This window comes from Aptenodytes patagonicus, chromosome 4 (assembly GCF_965638725.1).
Source record: "Aptenodytes patagonicus chromosome 4, bAptPat1.pri.cur, whole genome shotgun sequence".
Taxonomy (NCBI): domain Eukaryota; kingdom Metazoa; phylum Chordata; class Aves; order Sphenisciformes; family Spheniscidae; genus Aptenodytes; species Aptenodytes patagonicus.
Genome location: NC_134952.1, coordinates 52,594,678 through 52,618,532, shown reverse-complemented (window position 1 = coordinate 52,618,532; position 23,855 = coordinate 52,594,678). Strand labels below are relative to the sequence as shown.

The window sequence follows — 23,855 nt, the reverse complement described above, 5'->3', positions numbered from 1 at the left end:
GACTTTATAAATTAAATTAAAGGCTTGAATTGCAGCTATTAAAAGCAGAGAATAAACTGAATGCAATTGCTATTTACACTCAGTATGGTAGGAGTGAGGATAGCCAGTTAAAGCTAAGTTTTGCTGCTCTTTGGGAGAGCAAACAGCCAGAAGCTCTTTTGGGAAATAGACTGCCAATGCTGTACAAACAAATCTTCAAACAAATAATGAAGCTCTGTCAGTATCTACTGGGGTGTTGTTTAGAAGCAAATCAAATATTTAGCAATTTAATGGTCTCCTTATGGAAAGAAGTGGCTCCAGTGGTTCAATTTGGAAATGGCTGAACAGGAAGTAACTTACCAATATTTTCTCAATATTTAGTTATCAGTAACTGTCTCTCAGGAAGCCCTGGGAGATTGGAAGAGCCTGGGAATCTACTAAACCACCCTGCTTGCGCAGGGGCAGACTGGTTGTCAGCCTACAATTATTAATCACCTCTGACTTAGCGCGCTCAGTCTGACAGTGATAAAAGCGATGAGCATCCCCAGTAGCCTAGATGTGAGGAGTGCCAGGGAGCAGAGGGAGAGAGGCAGCCCCACTGGGACCGGCAACCAGGAACTGACAGTGACAGCAGGGCTGGTGCCTCACCCGAGAGGTGACAAGCAGAGCATGGCAGGCTGATCATGGCAACCAGGGTTAGCCACAGCCCAGCACGACTGAAAAGGCCTGGCACTTCAGCTTGAGCTGAAACAGGGATCCCAGGCCCCTGGGCAGGGTGTACAGTGTGGGGGCTAGGTCAGGATGCCCAGGGCAATTAAAGCTACCAGTGCACTCAGGGGCCCTGACAGGGAATTCAGGTATAAGCGCTGTGTAGGGTGTTTGTGGTGAAAAAAAGTACAAAGATTCAGCCACAGTGCTCTTGGGCAAAAAGTAAGGAGGAGAGGTGCCTCAGCTGTGCTCTCCAGTTTTGGGTGGGGGCAGACTGTCAAGACTGATCTGAGCTACTTGGACTCTGGCAACTCCGCTTCTCTGTTAAGCAGAGGTATCAAATGCTTCCAGTGTGATGATTTCAGGACCACTAAATTAAAAACAACAAAACAGTTCCATCTACCCATTAGTCTAAAGAGTAAATATGCAAAATTGAAGTATATGTCATCAAACTGAGCTAGAATAACCATCAAACTTGTGCAATTAAAATACAAGATGCAAAACATTTAAATAGGTTAATTTCACTGCAGGCTCGAATGATAAAGCAACAATGGAAGTTTGCATTTCTGTTAGGAGTCAGAAATCATGTGAAAACAAAATCAGAAATAAGACATAGAGAAAACAAGAATGAAAAGAAATTACCTCTCTCACACATGGATGCACTGTTTTAAATACATAAATAGCACAGCTGCACTCTCAGTTATTCATGTTGATGGGAGGGTGGCATAATCTGAATAAAGCAAAACCACAACTAATACAAGACATGCAACAAGAGAGTGCGTTCACCTTTGAAAGGCACGGCAGCCTCTAGGTTCTCCAGAGAACAGACACAGCACTAAATGGCAACGGGAAAATGGGAACTGAGCTAAGCTGCCCTCGCGCTGCATCACGTATTTCTGCAGTAGAACAGTGCATTGGAAGGTAGGGCCAGACATAATCCATAACCAAGACTAATGAAGAGTTTACTGTGTATTTTTTCTTTAAAGGCTGTCATCTCCACTATGATAGCTACTTGAAGTTGTCTTAAGACAATCACTTTTTTATTCACCCCAGGTTGCCATTACAGTTAATATCAGGTAAAGCATTAAATTTTTTTGCCCCTCATACACATATTGCAGCCTCTAGCTGACATAAACCTTTTCTTTTGTTCATTCCACAACATGGGAAGTCTCCAAACCTGTATGTCCCTGCATACGTAATGCAAACTCACATTGCTTCCCATTGATTTCAAATTACTGCTGAGGAAAGTATTACCTCAGGGCCAAATCCTGAACACATTAAAGCCAATGAAAATCCCAATCTGTTAGAGTAGGATCAAATATGGAACATGTTGGAATCAATGAGAATTGTCATTCACCTCTTTCTAGAATTTTATTCTAATCGTTTTGAATTGAAAAAGACGATCTAAGATCAAATACATTTTATAATGGCCAATTATGCCTTAGGGTTTCTTCTGGAAACTTTAGTAGAGCCGGCACATATCTCTGGATGGTCTCCTGGAACTTAGAGAGAAAATGCTTTCCTGGAGAAGTAAAACCTATCCAGGCAGAAGATGGATACTTGTTAATTAGGATAATGGTCTTCTTTAACTCACAAATGTAATGTATGACTTTGCTAGGCATGAAATATCGTTGAGTGCAAAAGCTCATTACCGATGGAAAAGTCTGCATAAACATTGCTATGTAGAAGCCTTGTTTAAAAATAGAGCTTTTCAACATCTGCAAAGGCCTGCACTTTCTGTAAAAGCGAGCATACATCCAATGTTATCAAGCAAGCTATTTGTTAAAATTCAGCATGAGATAAATAATAAATAGGAAAGACATTAATTCATTAATGTGGAATTAAAAAACAGAGCAGGTGGCAGCTTCCTGTGCTCCAGGCAGGTAGCGCTAGTGACATTTTCCAACAAAGTAGAAGGAAGGATCAAAGGCATCACATCTCATTTTCCCTTAGTTTTAATTGTGAACAAGGGTTTTGAATTTCCATCCTGTGCAGTGGCAGGAACAGGCAGAAAACAGAAATGACTGAGAAAGAATTGCCATTTCTAATATCAAAATAATCAAATTACTTTGTAGTAAGAATTTGGCAAATCTCAGTGCATTTTTAAGTGTGACTGTCCATTGGAATGGCTGTGTGTCCTCTCTAACTGAAAAGATAACCAAGGAGTGAAATCCTTCGGTGGGGATGGCTTTCAGCAGAAGCCAAGATACTCATGGGGCTGAGGCTTTAAAAAGGATCCTTTCCATTGATTACTGAAAAGTGCTGTACCTAGGACAGAAGGAGACAAAGGAGGGAGCAGGGGAAGGGGAGGGAAGAGGCACGGGGAGGGAAAAGGAAAGGGAGATTGCCCATGGTCTTAGCATATGAGCAGGATGTAGCTCATGTAGCTCAAGGTAGCTCTTACTACCCCTACATCTGCTTACAATAGGGACCAAATATTGTTTCAGAAGTGTTCATAAGTTTAAGAATGCTTTACAGAAAAGATTTAGGTCTGGGTCTTCAAAAGTATCTGGACATCTATCTGTCATTTAGGAATCTGTCTCACTTATTTTCATGTGAATTAGAGTCCTGTGAAGATTTCTAGTCACTTAATCACTCTTCATTTTCTGTATTTTCCCAGAAATGATATTTCCATAAAACATTAGCTTGTGCTATTGATTTTCACTCAAGTCTGATTCCAAAAGTCATAACTCAGAGTTTTTGTTTCTGTGAATTCATCCATATGAATTCATTTCATATGATGACGTTTGAATTTAAGGTCAGAAGCGAATCCCACTCAAAATGTCCTTTTTAAGAATGGCGGCTCCTATTCAGCTGAGCTGTTCTCTAGATGGACTCGAGTCAAACCTACTTTATTGGCTGGGCTCCTGATTCTGCAAGAACACACTGTTGTAATTGTAACTGCACTAATAATCTCAATGAAGTCCTGAAGGAGCTGGCAAAAGCCTCATTACAGTTATTTGCTGTATTCACTTGCTTCAGGTTTTTCATACTTTTCATCCCCACCGACACTGCAAAGTACTCATGCAACCCCAGATTTCTCTCCCAGCTTGCATGTTTTTTTTACTGAAATTGCTAATTGAGATACAGGCACAAAACTCTTGTAGTTTAGATTTTGTCTAAATTGTCATTTATGTTTGAAAGGTCAGGTTCTCAGCTGAGTGTGCGTGCATGCACATATATCTTAAACTGATCAGATGTGAATTTATTAAGGAAAATTAAGTGGAGCTTCTAGATGCCTTAGTGCAGAGCCTCCCCATAAGAAAAATAAATTCTCTTGTAAGCAAGAGACTAGACTAACCTCAGATTCCTCTGAAACACTCTTTAAGGCATTCTTTGGACTTTTTATTCACCCTCAGTCAAGTTCTTCCACTTCTGTTCATCACAACGGTTACATAAGACTTTATTACAAAGACCCTAATTTTTAGTAGAGTAAAATGCATTACCTGAATCTATAGTATTATCCGTGTTTCTCTGACTTCGGCTTGCCAGGCTCATGGTGACGTTTGCTGCCCCTTTTTTCACTGGAGCTGGTTTCTTTATAACTGGTTTCACCTGTTTCTGAAGTTTGGTGATGTTGTTCATTGCACTTGTCACCAATATGTCAACATGCTGGGTTAAATTTGTTAAGATAGTTCCTGCTTTTATTTCAAGCACAGATTCAATTAGCTCTTTGAGGCCCCTCTGCAGCAGGGGGATATCTGGCTGAGCAAGTTTAATTAGCACAGGTATACTCGCATTCACCTTTTGGATACTGCTGTTGGTATCCTGACACAGCCCCCAGGCCTCATGAGCAGTCTTGTTCAGAAGTGGAATGCTGTTTGAGAAGCGGATCGACTTGGCTTCCAGGGCCTTGATCCTGGAACTCAGTGTCTGGAGCTGAAGTGAGACCACTTGTTCTTTCTCTGTCAAGGCAGCTTTGCTTTTTTTCAGTGAGACACAGTTGTTTGCCAAAAACTTGGAAATTTTTGACTCCACACTCAGAAGGCGAACCTCATGGTCCTTTGATTCCTCCGCTGAGTCAAACAGTTTCTCTTCCAGGCGGCTGATATCTTGTTGTTGATTGTCCACTTTTGATGAGGTTTCATTTAAAATATAGAAAAATCTTCTGAAATTGTGGAGAATACTTTTGTCAGACTCCTTGTATGGAAGATCAGAAAGGGGTGGAGCTACTTGTGAAGTGAATTCATACTTCTTGCCAATGCGCAGTGTCTGGAGGGATTCATTCAACTGTTGGAACTGGGGAATGAAAGCCAGGAGGCTGTCCAGTTTCTCAGCTCTGCCACAGCACACTTCAGTCTCATTTCTTAGAGCACGTAGCGTATCTTTCAGTACGTAGTTATCTTGAATAGAATCAATAGCACTGTTTATTACTATCATGGTCTTGTTTAATCCATCTTCTATTTCCATGGAGCATTCATTTACACGTCTCTCAAACAGTTCCTGATAAGCCTGAGATTCATTTTTAAGTCCTTCCTGAGTTTTGGAAAGCTCCTTAATTGCAGAACTCATTCTGTTAATGACAGTCGTGAGGTTTTCAAGCTTCTCATTGATTACTTCAGCTTGGATTTGTTGTGCATACTCTGAGGTCAGACTAAAAGGTACCCCTTGTTCAATCAAGGGTTGCAGGATCTCCATATCATAACACAAATCATTAATTTGCTCATTCATTTTGTCCATCTTATTGTCCAACGGAAGGACCAGGTCAGAGACACTTTTGTTTAGGACAAGCACATTCTCTTGGGTTGCTGCCAGCTGTGTTCCGAAATCCCTCCTGCTCTCTGACAACATGTCATCACAGACTCCCAGAACAGAATCTCTCTGAATTTCCAGTGCAACACTGAGATTACTGATCTTGCTATTCTGGACTCTTAAGTCATCATAGATTTGCAGCACCATCATGCCTTGTTTCTTTACTTTCTCATGCAGTGTGAACAGGTACTCTGTAACATTGTGCTCTGTGACTTTATCTGCTGAAGGGATGTTTTGGCTTGAAGACTGTTCAGCTGATAACAGTTGTTCATGAGCATCTTTCATTTCAGTAAGAGTCCTATTTAAAGATTCATAATAAATGACACTTCTTGACTGTTGATGCTGCAAGTTATCTTCCAAGGATTTCTGCTTTTCCTGTAAAGCTTTCATAGGCTTGTCACAAGCGAGGGTCATTTCCTCTTTCATCTGCACCATATGACTCTTTAGCTCCAGAATGTCAAGCTTTGTTGGCCCACTGTCTTTCTCCTGAGCAAATTTTTGTTGGGTTTCATTCAGATGCTTGACTAAATCTTTTGTATTTTCAAGATCATCTGACAAACTAGACACAGTCTTGAAAATTTGAGCCATGCTCTCTTGCATTTCACCTTGAAATACTTTAAACTGTTCTCTGACAATGTCTTTGACTAATTCATTAATACTTCTGGACTTGAGACCTTTGGGAAAAAGGAGAAATATGGAAACAATCAAACCAATTGTGTTAGCAGCATCTAAGTTTTTTCCACAATGTGAGCAAACACAGTGCTGTACAGAAGTGAAACACACACATCCCTGCCCCAATTTACCCACCCATAGAGCAAACTTTAAAGCTGAGGAATGTAGAGGATGGCTAATAGTGTTTGAAGACTCATCCCTGTTTCTACTGGGAGTTTTGTTATTATTTTGAAAGGGCAAACTCAGACACTGCATATGCAGTATCAACTTTGATCTCCTACCTAAGCTGTTTCTGAGCACTGAGATGAGGACATCTGTGTGCTTTTGTGGCTTGCTCATAAGAAAATGATGTGTCCTTTCTCCACTGGGAAAGTAAGGAGAATACACCTGCTTTATCAACATTATGGTCAAGAAGAAGTGAAAGCAGAGATTATTACCTTGCTATTGATTCGTATGTGGTAAGTGATCATACAACACAGTATAGTGAGAAAGACGCAAAATAAAAAGAATAGCCTTATTGAATATCTGAAGTTAGTAACATGACCACTGCTGCAAAAGGCAGACATTTTAAAGGTACAAACCTTTAGTTAGTCTTGCATACTACAACTCTTTAAATAGCTACTAGGAATACTGATCCTGAAAAGCACTAGGCAGAGGTGAACGTGTAGGAATGCTGCTCCTGTGAATAACATCAAAATTTGTCTCCCGTATAGCCCTACATGAGTTAAGACAGTCATAAAATAGTGTTCATCAAGAGTTCTGCATAACATATTTGAATTAATCAGAGCAGTAGTTCTGCTCTGGTGTGAGATTAGAAGAATTTTTTTTTAATTTGTTCTCCAAAAGTAGCCCTTATGTCCAGCTAAAGCACTGAAGCATTCTTTGCACATTTTTTCTAAACCCTATGAACACTTGCAGCCAGCTTGCGATATAATGGTTAAACCCTTTAACCTCTACAATGCCTTGATGACCATCAGTTCTCTGATTAAAACCCTATTGATAAAGGCAGAAATTCTTCTGTTGCCCTCCTCTATCTTCCTTTCAATTACTTCTATAGCCTGGATTTTATTGCTTCAACTCTAAAACAGCAAGACATGTTCTGAAACCTTATTTGAAAGTACATTCTCAGCAAGAGCAGCAAAATGGCAGGAAATCAGACCCGTGAAACCCAATGCAACTTTGGGCTCCAGGGGTGCAAAAGGATTCCAAATAAAAACGGTTTTGTTCAGCAAGCTAGAGAGAAGCACAATGCTTTTTCTATTCAGGAGATTCATCTGAATTGTGTGTGTGTTTCCAGCTGGAAACATAAAGTAGTGATAATATTTGCTTTTTATGAACTATAAATGAGTCTCAGTCTTCATTATGTCTGGTAAAATGGACAGTAAACACCTCTGATGCTTAGGGGAGAAATCTGTCACTTGTTCAGATAGTGGTTTTTTTCAAGGCAGGATATAATAGGCAGGTGCAATAAGTTTGCTAGCCTGGAAAAGAGCCACTTCAGAAATAGCGTATGAAGTTTCCTAAGCAATAAACTCAATTACTGTCAACTGTGGTCACAGATGTTACAGCAATTTTTACACAAAGTATAAAAAACAACAAAGTGATAATACTGAGATTGCCTTTATTATTTTACTTTTTACTACCTGAAAAGCAAGTAAATGACTAGACAGATGTATACACATGAATGTGCACACTTACACACAGAGCTTTGTCAGTGAACTTCAGTGAAGGAAAAACAGTAAGATAAGATACCCGAGAATGAGGATGTCCTGGCAGCTGAGAGGAAGAACCAAGATATGAATGCAGAGTAAAATAACTGACATGTAGAGAAGCCATTGTAACTGATGATTTGGTCAGTTTACTTTATGATGCTGAAAAATGTTCTGTGCTTTAAGAGACACAATGAGCTGTGAAGAAAAGTTTAATGGCTGTGGAAAGAAACAAGGTTACTCTATACCTCCTGTGAGGAACTAATTAAATTTCTTCATCTCGGCAACAAATCTTGATAACAGACCATCCTGCTGCAAGAGGTCTTCCACAGGATCTACACTGGCCTTTTCTTTCTGTGACGGTCAAGAAACTGCCAGCCTCGCCCTCTCCCATTCCTACTCTACTTAGTTGGATAGCGGGTGCTGTATGGAGCTCAGCTCTGGTTTTCAGGTGTTCTTTTTATCAAGAGGGTGGAACCTGGTAAAACAGACTGCTTTGGGTTTCTCTCCCTTACTTGCTGGCTAGGACAACTAGGTACCTGGTAAGCAAGTGTTATTCCAAAGTTCACCAGGGGCTGTGGGAGCACGCTTCTGCACAGAAAGACCTGACCCAAACTTTTGTTGTAGGTGACAATTGGGTATATTCTTAAGCTTGAGCTGAGAAGACACATGAATACATTCATGGATATAACTCAATTTCTCTGTTGCTCATTTTGAAATATAAAGGTCCAAACTACCTGTGAACATTAAAGATCTCTTGCACTTTTAATGAGATTGTATGTTTTAATTTTAACTCCCTGGCTGAAATCCAAAGTGTGTAATTACTTTGTGTCAACATATACTCCCTTTGCAGTTTCAATTATTTGAAGAAAAATGCACAAAATAAAGGTATGTACAGAAGAGACTGAGTTAAAGTTATATATCCAGCTGTAAATGACCTTTTTGACTTGGAAGTGATTAACACTCCATTGTTGAGTTCATTTTTAAAGGAGTGTACATTTTAATAACGAAAAGGAAAGGAGTCTATAAAAAGATGATGTGGAGTGAAAGGAGGAAGAAAGAATAGCAAGAAGTAAGCAGAGTTTATTAAATTAAAGGGAGAACACCAAATTATTTTCTATAAGTAAAAAGTAGGAACAGTCTCCTGAGTACTGAAAACAATTTAAAAAATGCACAACAGTTTTGACTAATAAAATTAGAGGAGCATATCTGTTACTCCAGTGAGTGTTGCCCTGTATCAACAGATGACAGGTTTGTGGGACCAAAGTCTATTTACAGATGGAACCATGAAATAAAGACTTTGTAAACTGTATTGAATCGTTTGTTCACAGAAACAGACCTCACTCCTAACAAACTCTGATACAAAGCTGGGCAGCCATTAGAATTTCTGCAATAAGAAAAAAGGTGATTAATGGATATGAGCAAAGGACCTGGGCACCATGGGAAGAAAATTGAAAAGTAGGGGAAGAAGGAAGAAGTCTGAATAGCATGAGGCAACTACAGACTTAACTGTGCTTTGAAAGCATGTTGCTTCAGGATGGCAGTGGTAGTGGGGAAAGTTGTGTTTTGCTTCACGTGAGCTTCTAAGAGTAATTTTTAGCAAGTCTGATGTACCTATACTGCACATCTGTACCAAGTTAGAGGACAGCATGGAAACTCCTTCCAGCTCCTGCTACTTTAGGATGCTCTTTGCCCACTTGGAGTATGACTGACTGATATTCCCTGGACAGAAACTGCACTTGCCCTTTGACATTACATATACAAGCCAACAGAAACACTAATCTTGTTCTCTCTCCCCTCCTCCCCTCATTCCTGCTGTTTACCTATGTACAAGCCAAGAATAACCTGTATTGGAGTGCCCATAATTAGAGTCAATGAAAGCAGTTGATAGCAGCATTTTCATTAGAGCTACTTGATTAGGAGACAGATTGAGAACATAAATCAAAAAAGGGCCAGCAACTGGAGATTTCATCTAAGCAGGTATAACATAGAGCACAGCAGACAAAAACAATAAAGGCTTGAAACACGTTTGCAGAGAAGTGTGAAATAATGGGGTTTTTTGTACTGTACATTTTAATTAGGACTTGGACCCTTAAATATAGATAGGGAATGGAGAAGCAGGAGCACAGGATGCAGCAAAAGACCTCTTGGAATACCATGAAAATGACAGCTAGAATGAGTGAAATATAAAAAAGAATTAAAAGAAAGCAAAAGGGAAATGGGAAATATTCAAAGACAAATTAAATGTACGCCCAAGGGTCAAGAATGCCATCTAGCAATATGTGGAGAGGTGAAAGCAGGTCACTGAGTGAGAGATGGGATAAACTTGATCCAGGGTACAAGAGCCATCTAGCATGTGGCAGGAGCAACTCAGGAGACAGAGGAGGACTGAAAATACAAGAAATGGGACCACACTTGGTAAATTTGAGGGAGATACGAAAGCACTTATTGTTTCATTTAGTTTTATCTCAACGTAAGGAGCTCCAATTCCCTCGTTCTATTTTTAGACAATAGAAAAATTCTCTGGATTCTAAAGTGTATAATACAAACAGTTTGGGGAAAATTCCTGAAAAACAAGAAAAATATTGCACATCAAGGAAATGAAAGCTTCAGTCCCAATCTGTTTGTTAAGCACCATTTGTAGTTGGGTAACAAACAGATCTTGCTGCAGGATTCACAAAGAATGGATGCCTAATTCTGCTGGCGAGGGTCTGCCCAACCTCCTGATCCCTGTCTGTGTCTTTCTCATCTACCGAACATGAGTACAGATGTTTATCAAAGGTAGCCTAATATGATCAGAGGCAAATTATTCAGCAGAATGTTTGCCATGTTATAAATACAACAACTACAGAATTCCTTATACGTTTCCCCTGCATATGTGAATTATGTATTAAAGAATATTACTTAGACTTGGTAGCAAAGTAAATACTATGTCCTTTAGCAGCTGTCAGATAAACAAAAAACAGACATAAGAATATTTGCAGAAGCTCTAAGTAAATGAAAATGCCTTGATAGTGGCTTAAGTTACCATGTAGATGATGTAGTACCCAAGAACGTAAATTTTTTGTCACTATAAAAGACACCATAACAAATGTCAAAATAAACAAATCCCTCTATTATGAAATTAAACTAAAAAGAGTTCTCCCTATAAATGTTGAGCAATAGAATAGGACAGTCTACGAATGTTTTTAGCATTTATTTTTTTCTGGCACCTTTAACTGGGTGAGTGATTATATTAATTTATTTTTCTTACCTTTTAGAAAAGACTGGAAGTCTCTGCCCTTATCTTCATTGATTTTGCCTTCCAGAGAAGAAAGCATCTTGCTCACATCATTCATTGCAGCAGCAATGCTGTCAACCCTCTTCTGTAGAAAAGTCAGTTTCATCTCCTGGCTGCTAATCTTCTTGTTCATTTTTTGTGTAAGTGCTTGGTCAGAGAACAAAACGGGAAGAAAAAGAAAAAGTAGTGTTAAAACATTGTGGGGAGGGGAAAAAGAAAGTGTAATTTACTTGAGAGATACTAGCTGGAAGTGAGGTGAAAAGTTTCTGAATTTTTTGTCTTGAGTGAATCATCTTGATTTTTGTCATGTATCATGTATTAGTGACATTCAGCAGCACAGCAGTAACTAATTACTGAAGCATCTGTATCCATTATAAAGTATTTATAATTCTACAAGAGTATTTTGAATGGTTAGCATATTTTAATCAGCATAATGCCATTCTTCCTCCACCTAGCACCCTACAGAGTATTCAGTCAACTCTCATTTAGTCTACCTCCTTTAACACAATCACAAAAGCATTGATTTTGCTTACCATTTATAACATAACTTCATGAATTTGCAAGGCTTGTGTCTGAAGGAATACATCATATTTTCAGTGTTGGGGTCAAAATAAAGACTTGTTCAACACAGCAGCAAGGCAGAAAAACAGCTAACAGATAAATGACTTTGGAATAATCATTAGTCTGTCATTAAGAAAAGATGCCCAACCTGTGAAGTCAATTTTATTTTAAAACCTGCCCAAATTGTGTCTGACACTTGTAGTCTCTTCAGGTATAAAGAGGCCTAGCTGGACACTTTTAAGATAGGTAGTGGTGAAGAAGGCCTTTGTCTTGCAAATTAAGACGTAAGCAATGACCACCAGTGCGGGTCGTGATGGCTGCATCCAGCTTATGTTGGACTTTGGGGATGGATGACAACGTAGTAGCCAAGGGCTGTCTGGAGCAGTGACCCAAACATCTTGCTAGTATGCAAATATGACTATAAGTTAATCATCTTACTCTACAAATAGTGGACAGCCCAGGGCCTATTGAGCTCTCCTGCACAGCAGCGGGCTGCATGGAGGGATCTCCCCTTGAGTGGGGACGCCTCTCAAGGTTACTCCTTGAGGTTGAGAGATTCCTTGCTGCAACAGATCCTCGGTAAGAGACTAATAGCGTGCTAAACTTTGAAATCTTAGCTAAGTGATATAAAGGATTAATTGCACATATATATAATCCTTTAGACATAAACTGTTGACCAAGTCTGGGGCTAGGATTGGATTCAGCCGCACCTAGACTCCTCTCTGAGAAGGAGCTTAGAAAGCAAGGGGGTCCTTTCTGAACCTCATGACTCAACGGGAGGGTCTCCCTGACAGTTTTGTCTGACCCTGTCCTCTATGCAGTAAATAATCAAGTGTACGTTGCCATTGAATCTTGTTAAACCACTGTCACATTTACCACTGAACTTTAACTCACTGTTTTCTATCAATAAAGTGCGTTGTCGCTTCCCTCTCATGAGTGCAGTCTCACTCCATCCGCGACAACCCTTGACACATGATATATACTACCCTACGTGATCCAGGCCATACTATGACTTAATAAACTGCTATGCAAGAGATTCTTTAGCAGTACATACAAATATTTATTAGTGTAAATTTACAGTATTGCTATTGATCTTATGTCACTTTTCATTACGGCATCAGTGTCTATACCCATGGCAGTAAACAGTTATAATCAGAAAACATGTAGAAGCACAGGGCCCTAAAGACTACAACAAAAAAACCCCAATTTATATGTAAAAGGACATATTCTTCTGACTAGACTTTTATTCTTCAAAATTCTAGCATGTAAAAAATAAATGTATCATACCTAACTCGATAGCATTTGGGAAAATCCAGAAAATTCACTAAATGCACCCAGTCAGTGCAGATGAAGTGTGCCAACACCCACAAGAATGCTTTCCTGTAGAGGCTGTAAAATGCGTAGTTGGTAGAGCCTGGTGAATAAGGCTGGCTGTTTTTGGTTAGGATGTTAGCATCTCCAGCTGTTTACTTTGCCCATGGTGTCTACTTACATAAACAGAATTTTGTGTCTGTAACTCAACCACCTAGTTTAGAGTCTGGCAATTCTCCCCAACGGCACTGGAGACAAGCCATTGATGGATCTGCTTTGTCTGAAAACTCTTCATCATAATACTACTCTGTGACAGACAGACAGGTCTGGATACTTCTGCTCCTGGTTGAATTGTTACTATGAGAAAGTGATTTGAATTCATTACTGGCTCATGCGTAGTCACCCAAACTGATAACTAACCTGCAGGGTGCAATGCTTTCTTCAGTTCAGTTTCTGTCAGTTCCTACTGAAAGGGGAAGACAAGCTGCATAGATGAACCTGAAAGTGAGGTTTATAAGTGCATGGCTGCATAGTGGGAGCTGGAAACAGAATCTGGTTTGTAGAGTCCTGGCAGCTGTTGATGGAACGACAGACCAGGGCAGTCAGCCCCGGCCCCAGGTCATGTTTGCAGGGTTGGCAGCCAGAACAGGTATCGCTCTCCTTCTAAACTGACCCCATTTGATTTAAAAATAACTGAAAAGCAATTAACATGCTTTAATTAAATGGAGCTCAGAGATTCCAATTTCAGAGTTATGTTTCAGAGCAGAATTCCTACTAAGAGAAGTGGCATGTTTTAATGCTCTATTGATCAAGCTCACTTTTTCATATGGGTCCTGTCTGCTTTACTGGACGACACCCTCCTCCCTCCAGCACTGGGAAACTTGGTTGTTCACACGATATCACCAGGGAGCAACAGCCTTCTCCTTTCTAAATCCCATTTGAAAATACCTTTCTCTATCTCCGTGCCAGATTCAGTCTTTCCCTCTACTGCCTATGCTTTCTAATTTTTCTATTCGTCTGTTGTGATTTCAAGTAAAACACATATATGGACATAAGCACATACAGGTGTACTGTCTCCATAAAACCCTGTGGCAGTCTGGATGCTGACATCCTGTTCTCCCAGCATGCATGAATATCCCAGCAACAGAACAATTATATTGTTCAATATATTATATTGACAACTGCAATATACAGACCTGAGAACATAACTTGCCTTATTATTTAGTTCCATAAATTTTTTTCGGATCTAGGCCAACTGCGTGAGTGACAATAACATTGTAGTGTGTAACAGCTGATGATTTTACAAAAAGCCAGTGTAGACATCCATAATTGAAACATCAACAGATTCAAAAGAAAAGGAAGGTAGTAAGAAAGTTCAAGGAACATGCCTCCTTTACGCTATCTTTCACATCTTGTCCATCTTCTGGCTCCTCACCATGTAAACTACAAGCTCATTTGACAGTATGTAGAGAACGCTGCCAAATAACTTGCATATAATTTGCCACCAAAAATTTACTTGACAACTGCAGTCTCACTCACTTGCTGGGGAGTATATCACAAGCAGAGAAAAATTTTTTCAAACAACTTCCTTATTCAAGCATGTTTCACATATTTCTTTTGTTGTTATTTAAACACGGTACGCTGATTGTTGACAGTTCACTGAATACACAGACTTTATAAATAATTCTGCATTACCAACATCTCTATACCCTCAAAGGCATATACACCTTCAGGTGGTACAGACTGGAATATAGTATAGTCTGTCAACTACTTAAATACCTCTAAATCATGGTTACCTTTTCATGTTTCTCTATAGTGAACACTAAATATTTGAATTCATGGTTAATTGGAATGATCTAATAAACCATGATTGTTTCTGCTCCCAGTTTAGTGAGTGTGCAAACACGCCTGGGATGAATAAAATTCCATTCCCATGAATACTTATGCAGACAACTATGAAATTAATTTTCTGGAACATTTCTGGTGGTAAACTTTAAATCATACAGATGGTAATGGAAAATAAATATAAAGGGAAGTGAGCACACCCAACAATTCTAGAGACTAAGAGATGGAGAAGCTTTTCATGCAGCAATCACCTAAGGTAACTTCTCAATGTAGATCACTATTTGAATAAAAGCATTATTGTTACTAACTAGCTCTTACAATGCTGATGTCTGTACCCTTGCAAGAAAACACCGACATTATGTTCCGAAACCTTATGGTCTAGATAGGTTGAAGTAAACACAGTAGTGAGCAAATGAATAGTGTAATAAGAAACAGTCTCAAACATCCGTGGTATAAAGCTGTAAACTGTCCCTGTGTTGCTTAGCTATTTGATCATCCTAGATGGAGTAGCTTAAAACACACCTAAGCTACCCTTGATAAAGTTTGAAGTGTCATTGTACCAATTTTGAATAAAGCACCAATTTTTATAAGAAAATATATGACAATAATCATGTATTCAGATAATACAATTAACATCACTACATTCTATTTTATGACCAATGCTGGTCTATACTACTCCTAGATTTGGTTTTGGGTTTTTTTGGCTGTGGTGTTTGGTTTTTTTTTTCTTTTTTTCTGTTAATTCATCTATTTTACTCAGTAATATAATAGTTTAAATATCTCTATGCAGAATGACTTTCCTGCTTTTAGTTTAGTCACAAGACACTCTATAAATGCTAAGCTACTGGTACCTTTAAATTCAGTTTCTTCTGCCTATCTTTATCAGAGAAGCGTACCGCTGAACCATGACTGTTGGAAACTCTAACGGCACATTCAGGTCCCTCCAGTGGACAGGGATTTTTCTCAAATTGTTTTTGCAGTGATCTTAGTGAGTCACATGGTCAGTGGTTGGGCTAGAGGTGATAGTCATTAAAACAGCTGACCTGGCCCACTGGGGTCCTGAGGAGCTCCTGGTGTCCTCTCACCGACAGCTCTGCTGCTTTCAGCCTGGTTGCTGTTTATAAGTGATTGTTGTTCTTGAGCTAAAAGAGGGAGAAAAAGGAAAGGATGTGGGTGAAACACGGAACATGACAATCAGGATTCCACAACAATTGCTTTTTCTCTCTGTTCTATACCAACTTTACCAAAGCCTAATCATCTGAAGTGATTCTTGTTATCTGCTTAGTCCATCTATAACACGGTGTGGAACCACATTGATGAAGACAGTGAATGGCTTTATAAATGGCTTCCTGAGATTGGCAGGGGTTGGTGTTAATACTAAAATGTCAAAATTTGCCCTATAATGAACAGAATTTTGAAATCTCCAGGGCTAAAAATTCTAGAGGAATATTTTAGATCAATATAAAACAGCAGTACAAAGACAATACAGAGATTGTCAGCTGTAAAATTAATTAGGTTTTTTTATAAATACAAAATTAGTCACATTTGTTGAAACTGATTTTTTTTTTTTTTTACAGATTACATAAATCTTCAACCATGGATATCTTCCCACTAAAGGCAATGGTGATATTACATTATTGCAGCACCTAAAAACAAAAACTGTTTCAAAACATAATCAAATTCCAAATTACAACAAATATCATCTGAGATTTGCAACTGCTACATACATTAAAAAACTTCACAAAGGTGACAAGTTTGTAAATATTTTCTCTGGTCGTGGCAGATGAGATTTTCTGTGCTTATTTTACATCTCAGCCCAAAGATCCCAAAGCAATTTGCAAAAAGCTAGACTAACATTATTATTATTTCAATATTACAGTTGAGGAAACTGAGGTCCAGAAAAGTTAAAGTACCTTCACTCACAAAAAGTAGGGAACAGCTGATAGGATGGCTGGGAACTGAACTGAGATTTCCACCTTCCTGACTTCTCTAGCCATTAGGCTTAATGGTGTCATTTTAATTTAATTATTGTTTACAAAAAATGAAATATGTACAAAGTAGGTTGTAAATTTGCTAGTGTAAATTCATACCAATTTTTGTATGCTTGCTCAGTTGATGAAGCATTTTGATGTGGATGTTGTCCCAGTTGGAGCACATCTAAGGAATGCCACTTATGTGGCACTGATGTGATTTCCAGTCTTTAGTACAGTACAAGCAGAATAACTTGGGTATGGTGACATTATTTTCCAGTTCAAATATTAAAAACTAGTCTAGCCATAATGTGAGTTTCCTAGGAAACAGAATAAAATGCTGAATCAAGAAATTCCCTATGTTTCATCAGCCTCTTGGCAGTATATGAGGATCAATAGATTACGTTTAAGGATGATATAACGTGTTTGAGGTTGTAAATTAAGGTGGGGGGAAGTAACAATTAGGACAGGAACTCAAAGGAAATTATCATATGGACTGAAAGTCTCATAGAATTTATTGAAATTGGCTGATAAGAAATACAAAATTTTCAAATAGTTATAATTTCAATAGCTTCTCTTATCTTTCTGTGGCATGGTTATTGACAGGAGTTAAATACTTGCATTCAGCCCAATTCATTACACAGGATTTATCGGTGGTGATGTGATGGTATAATCTATGACAAGGGAGTCACTTACTTGCCTGTGATAAAGACCAGCTGATCGGTGTCCTTTTATTCTTTCATTTACTGATCTTTCTGTTGCTCTAAATGTATTCACTGCCACTGTTAGTGCTACAGACACCAGATTTTTTATATACTATCCATCTTCTCTTTCATCCTCCCTATTAAATCAACTGCCCCACTCACAGCTTCACATTGTGGAATACCCAAACCCTTACTGTTTTATTCACTTTTAGAGTTTCAAGGATATATATTTATCGCTGTGTGCTTGTTTTACTAATGCTTTAAACTGTTCAGATAACTTAATCGCTGTAAGACCCAGGACATAGACCTCACCCTGTTGGAGCAAACCAGTAATGGAGCAAGGCAATAGTGCATTATACTGCTTCTAAAAGCATCAAGGACTGTAGCCAGCGATGCACACACACACAAAAATTCACCCAGAGACAATACCTCTTATTGTACAGTTATTAAATTTCATCACTGTATAGGAAAGGTACTTCTCAGGCAGCACTAGAAATTCAGGGTTTTCATTTGTGAAACAAATTCAGAAGAGTCACTGGCAATATAGCTTCTCCTACATCATTCTTCCCGTGTGGTTCAGTCCTTTTCCAAAGGAAGCACTCTGACACATCATATGGTGATTAAGTCTTCTGTGCTCCTTGGTCCCACAGATGAGATGCCCCACCCTAGATGCTGAACAGCAGCAGATGTGATGGGAGCACCAGACTGAAACTCTACTACATATAGTCCTTAGGTTAGAAATAGCCATCAAGTGACTCGCATTTGAGACTTTTTAAAAATTGGAGATGCTATGCTCAGTTTAAGCTAAGAAGATAAAATATAAAATAAAAAATAGACTTCTAGACCCACCTTATAGGTGCCATTTAAAATAAGAAAGCAACACCAACCAAAAAAAAGCGCAGCATTTCAAAATGCTGAGCAATGAAGAGCACTTCCAGGTCCTCAGCACTTCTGAATATCAGGTAACGCACATAAGAATCCAACATTAGGCTCCTATCATGGAATATATTGGCCTAGATGTATAATTTATTGTCCCATGTATTTTTAAACATGGCGTGCAAAATGATTTCAGGGAATATTAAAAATATGGAAATTGGATCTTTTTCTCTCAATATATTTTTGATGAAGCAGGAGTGGCTGAAGGGGAATCCCTGTGGGGAGTTTGGTAGTTTGCTTCCATTCCCTGTGTTTCAAGGTGAATTGCTACCTTTTGTGTCTGCAGCTCACCCCACGCAGAGGATAGCACTCGCTCCTGTGCAGAACATTTTACAGCCATCTGCTGGAGAGATGACATCACTACCATGCAAGAGAATTCAGTGCTAACAATGGCTATGGCATTGTCAGCAACTCCGAGAACCAGCTCTTTGCTCTAAACCACAGCCAGGGCAGACGGAAATGAATTCATATACATTAAGTTACCTCAGCCTCACTCCACAGCAAAGCTGAATTCGAACACAGCATGATATACATTTGAAGATGCATCTTCCAGTTCTTGAAATCATTTGTGACACATAATATAGCGTTCAGCGACCACATGTGCATGAGCGAACTGGGATTTCTTCCCCTCAGACATTACTACACGCACATTGTTTTCTCCAGCTTAAGGATGAAAAGGTAAAATAAAGCTATGTTTAGTAAAAATGACATGTCATGAACTTTGCAAGTCAGGATTTACAAGCCCTTTTATTTTAGCAGTTTTGCTCCCAGTTAAGCATTTGATATTCCCAAATCAAAATAATGATGTTTTATTTGTTGAATTGTCCACATTGCGCTGTTTAATGAGACTTGTAAGAAATTATGTCTACATTTTTCCCTTCTTAAAAAGTTTCTTGTAAAATTGCATTGTCCGTGCTCGACTAGGATCCGTGTCTTATCCAATTTGGTCATGTGTTGCCACATAGGAGGTAAAGTTAGAAATAGTGATCTGAACACGTCTCTTCCCAGAGGCTCTTCTGTCTCACTTACTACTATGTTACCTTGAGAAGCATCTGTAACCAAGCAGTTACAATGAGGCTACCAAATATGGTTTACAGATGTCTAGTAATAACTGTCAGATGGTGACAAGTGTTTCTTCCTGCCTAGACTATCAGACTGAAATAGTTATGTATGATTTCACTTGGTTTGAGAGAGAAGCTAAACCAGAAGGCATTTGCTACAAGCAACCCGCATCACACTAAGAGTGCCTTCCCAGGATCTAAAACATATTGTCAGAATACCCCCGTTCCCTTGGCACAGAAACCCTTCAATAACAGTTCTGTTGTTGAGCAGATCAAGTGCAGAGAGGCCAAGCGAAGGGCTCAGCAACTCTGGTGAGCCCCAGTCAGACCTTACATTGTCTCTCCCCCTGCCGTTGTAGAAACGGAGTGCCTGAAGACAAGGCTATTGGGCTCCCAACTGTTCGAGTTCATTAGCTGACGTCCCTTCATGGGAATTGAATAATACAGGCAGGGCTTGTGCTGGTGGTCTGCTCCTCATGGGAGGCAGGATTCCAGAAGCAGGGAAGAGGAGCCTTTCTAACATAACACCTTTCATCCCAATCTCTTTAAGCACTTCTACAAGCATTAATTAATTAAATATCCCAGTGCCCCTCTGAGATAAATGTCATCTCAATTTTCTAGATGGGTAAACCTGGGTATGCAGATTATAAGTGGCTTCCCCAAGTTGTTCAGCAAGCCAGAAGAGATTTGAAAATAGAACCCAGGAGATGTAATTTCAAACCCGCTCCTGTAACACTTGACAACATTTTCCTTTATTCTTATTTTTACACAGATGCCACTGCAAATTGAGTTACACAGCTTTTTTCCTGGTCAGTGCTTCCCTGTTGTTTTGATGCCATTTCAATTTTATCAACTGTAGCCTCCCCCTTCAATAAGCATTTTTTAATCTATTTTTGCTAATGCTTGCATTTTTTAAAAGCAGACCTTTGAAACATCTGATCCATGCTCACTGAACTTGCTGACTGTGTCCCATGTTAAGAAGAGAATTCTGTGCCTGCTGAGATTCTGGCTTTTCGGCATTGAAATTTCCCTCCTGGATGTGAATAACAGTGATTTCTCTTCATTCCTCTACATTAATTTTTAATCACAGCCTCTACTTTACCACTGCTGATTGAATTCTCTACCACATCTAATGGCCTTTCTTGTAATATTCATTCATTTAAAATATGTATGCTGATGCCATATCTTATTTTTCAAGGGCTGCTTGTTTAAGGCCGGCAGCAAAGAAATAGCTATTATACAGATGTTAAACTACAGTACGTTGCCATATGTTTGATCATGAGGGCAGAGGTAAAACACTCTATTCTGTCAAAAAGGGGCACAATTATATAGGGATCATGTGTAATACCTAGTAAGATTCAGTCACTGTTGAAATGAACAACAAAAGTCCTACTCAATTCAGAGGGAAACAAAGTTGATACATTATTTTATCATGTCTAAAATATATTCTTAGAGCCTGAAACTGAATGCCAAAAGAGTCACAGTGCTGTAGATGAATTTTACAGCAAGTATTCAGTAAAGGACCTGGATTTAATATCCCCAGCACTGCAATACTCTAACAAAAGGTCAAAAGTAGAGATGCTCTGAATGCAAACTTCCTATTTTAGCAAAATGGAATAAAGCTGAAGATTTTACGAGTTTTATTTAGCGTGGAAGAGAGGAAAGGACATTCTGCTTAGCTACTCTGGCAATTCATGTGCAGGGAAGAGTCAACATCCCAAAGTATTTTAGTTTACTGTGCATTTTTCCTGGTTTTAAATTAACAGGAAGGACTGTAGTGATTTTCAGCAGAGCCATTTGCTTGCAAATCAGATTGCATTGTTTTCTTTTGTTGAAGTGAATAGTTTCAAATCCTTACAATTCTACTCACCTTTGGGTTGGCAGTTTTGCCCACTGTACCCAGGACAGCACTTCCACTCCAGCGATGTTGCTATTTTATGTTTGATTCTATAGGCTTGGTGTGTTGTTGCCTGGGACCTGCAAAACACGAACATTTTAGAGCTATTTTAGGTGACAAAACAGGAGTTGTAGGATACCTGTATAACTACATTATGTTATCTTACATGTCAAATGTATCCTTTCAATAACTGCTTGAAACTGAAAGTGAAGCCTAACTAGGGTTTGGTGTTTCAATAACAATCACAGTTTTAATATTGCAGCCTTCAGATCATCTGCATGGATTTTAAAGGAATCTGACTGATGTCTATTTAGTGCTGTCAGACTTCTTCCCTGAATATCTTATTCAGGAGTCAAATACTACTAACTTTTATGGAAGATATTACAATTAATATCTACTAAACTGGACAGAGTGAGCCAAAAATACAATTGTGAAATACCATTTTCTTTGAAATCAGTGGAAAAAAGCATTCACAATGAATTTATGCCACGTCAGTTCACATTTAGTGCACGCTGGAAGCCTCCCGTTCTGATTACTTTAAACAAGATTATACAAACATTAATCTGATAAAGCATGAAAATTTCCACTCTGGAAGTCGATGTAAGGAGGGTATGGCTATGTAATTATGATGCCTCAGTTATTACTGTTACAGTATGTAACTGCAGAGGCGGCAGCAATTTTGTTTCTGTGTTCCAACACATTCTGCATGTCCTGGCTACCCCATCACTTCTTTTAGCTTTCTTAACTTCAGAGAAGTCAGTTTAGAATGAACACGATGCAGTAGGGCATACAGAAGAAACTAAGTACAGCAAGTTTAATTGTCTCTTTTAATATGCTAAATACAAAGTTTGAATAAAAAGAATATGGCACAGTTCTGCCAGTTGCTAAACACGAACATGAAGAACACCTCAAATCTCAGAAAATACAATGATAAAATGGTTACAGAACTGTTTTGGACACATAATCCCTGTCTAAACCATTCCAGAAAGGGGGACAAATTTAAAGTCTGTCAGACCAAAAAATATCATCCCAATGAATTAAAAAATGCCACCTTGTTTTACACTGTAGTTAATCTTGTCACCTCTTCACAAGGGATGTAATATTATATATATTAAAATTTAGAGCAGCTGGCAGGAGCTTTGCATGTATCCCCAACCAGCTTTGCCTCTGAGAAATGGCTTTTTCAGCAGCAAGAACTCAATAAAGATTAAGGTGAACTCAAATCAAGAGAGTTCTTCGTTATTTTGCTGTACGGATGCTCTTATTTTATGATAACGCTACCTTATTCTGCATTAGCATAATCCATTCCTGTCCTGGTTTCAGCAGGGATAGAGTTAATTTCCTTCCTAGTAGCTGGTACAATGTTTTGGATTTAGGATGAGAACAAAGTTGATAAGGCACCGATGTTTTAGTTGTTGCTAGGTAGTGCTTACACTAGCCAAGGACTTTTCAGCTTCCCATGCTCTACCAACTGGGAAGGCTGGAGGTGCACAAGAAGCTGGGAGGGGGCACAGCCAGGACAGCTGACCCAAACTGGCCAAAGGGATATTCCATACCATGTGACGTCATGCTCAGTATATAAAGCTGGGGGAAGAAGAAGGAAGGGGGGGGGGACGTTTGGAGTGATGGCGTTTGTCTTCCCAAGTAACCGTTACGCGTGATGGAGCCCTGCTTTCCTGGAGATGGCTGAACACCTGCCTGCCGATGGGAAGGAGTGAATGAATTCCTTGTTTTGCTTTGCTTGCGTGCGCGGCTTTTGCTTTACCTATTAAACTGTCTTTATCTCAACCCATGAGTTTTCTCACTTTTACCCTTCCGATTCTCTCCCCCATCCCACTGGGGGGAGTGAGCGAGCGGCTGTGTGGTGCTCAGTTGCCGACTGAGATTAAACCACGACAATTCCTGAAAGCACTCCATGACAGGAGTTAATCAGGAATAGCTATTTCAAGAATAACTCTCCACGTAGACAAGCCTCAGAAATGTATATAGTAAAGACTTATTTACAGGAGCAGCACAAGGAGCTAATTTTCCTACAAAAAAATAAATTAGAGTTATTGTGAATCTTCTAGATTGAATTAGAAAAAAAAGGCAACATTTCAATCACAGGGTCCATTCCACAGTTTTGCAACACAATCGACTATATTTCAGAGTCACCAAATCCTAAGGATACTCTATTCCCGGTTTCACCTCAAAGCTTTAGGCATGTTCTGCCATACGACCTAGAGGACAATTCTCGGAACAGTCAAACTGCCTTGTAAGAGGCTTTTGAAATTTTTCAAGGGAAAAATATGCTACAACCTCTGCTTTGTTGGTGCTGTTTCAGTTTGCCATTTTCCAGGCCCATGCATTAAAACTCAATTTCATTGACTACTGAAATCTAATGTTTGGAGAATACAGTGAGAGACCCAAAGCACAGAGGACAATCTGAATATGTTTAACAGAGTCCTTATTTAAAGTTGTATCTAGGCCA

At 39.1% G+C, this 23,855-nt stretch overlaps 1 protein-coding gene across 1 annotated transcript in view; it reads right to left on the bottom strand.

The window, feature by feature from the left end:
• Window positions 1-23,855, bottom strand: part of MMRN1 (multimerin 1) — a 47,429-nt gene that overhangs the window by 5,684 nt on the left and 17,890 nt on the right. Inside the window, exons 3-6 of the mRNA XM_076336757.1 lie at window positions 21,359-21,465; window positions 15,861-15,959; window positions 11,074-11,247; window positions 4,134-6,113 (exon numbers count right to left, since the gene is read on the bottom strand). Of these exons, the coding sequence (XP_076192872.1) occupies window positions 4,134-6,113; window positions 11,074-11,247; window positions 15,861-15,959; window positions 21,359-21,465 (2,360 nt within the window). The remainder of the gene's footprint in view (window positions 1-4,133; window positions 6,114-11,073; window positions 11,248-15,860; window positions 15,960-21,358; window positions 21,466-23,855) is intronic.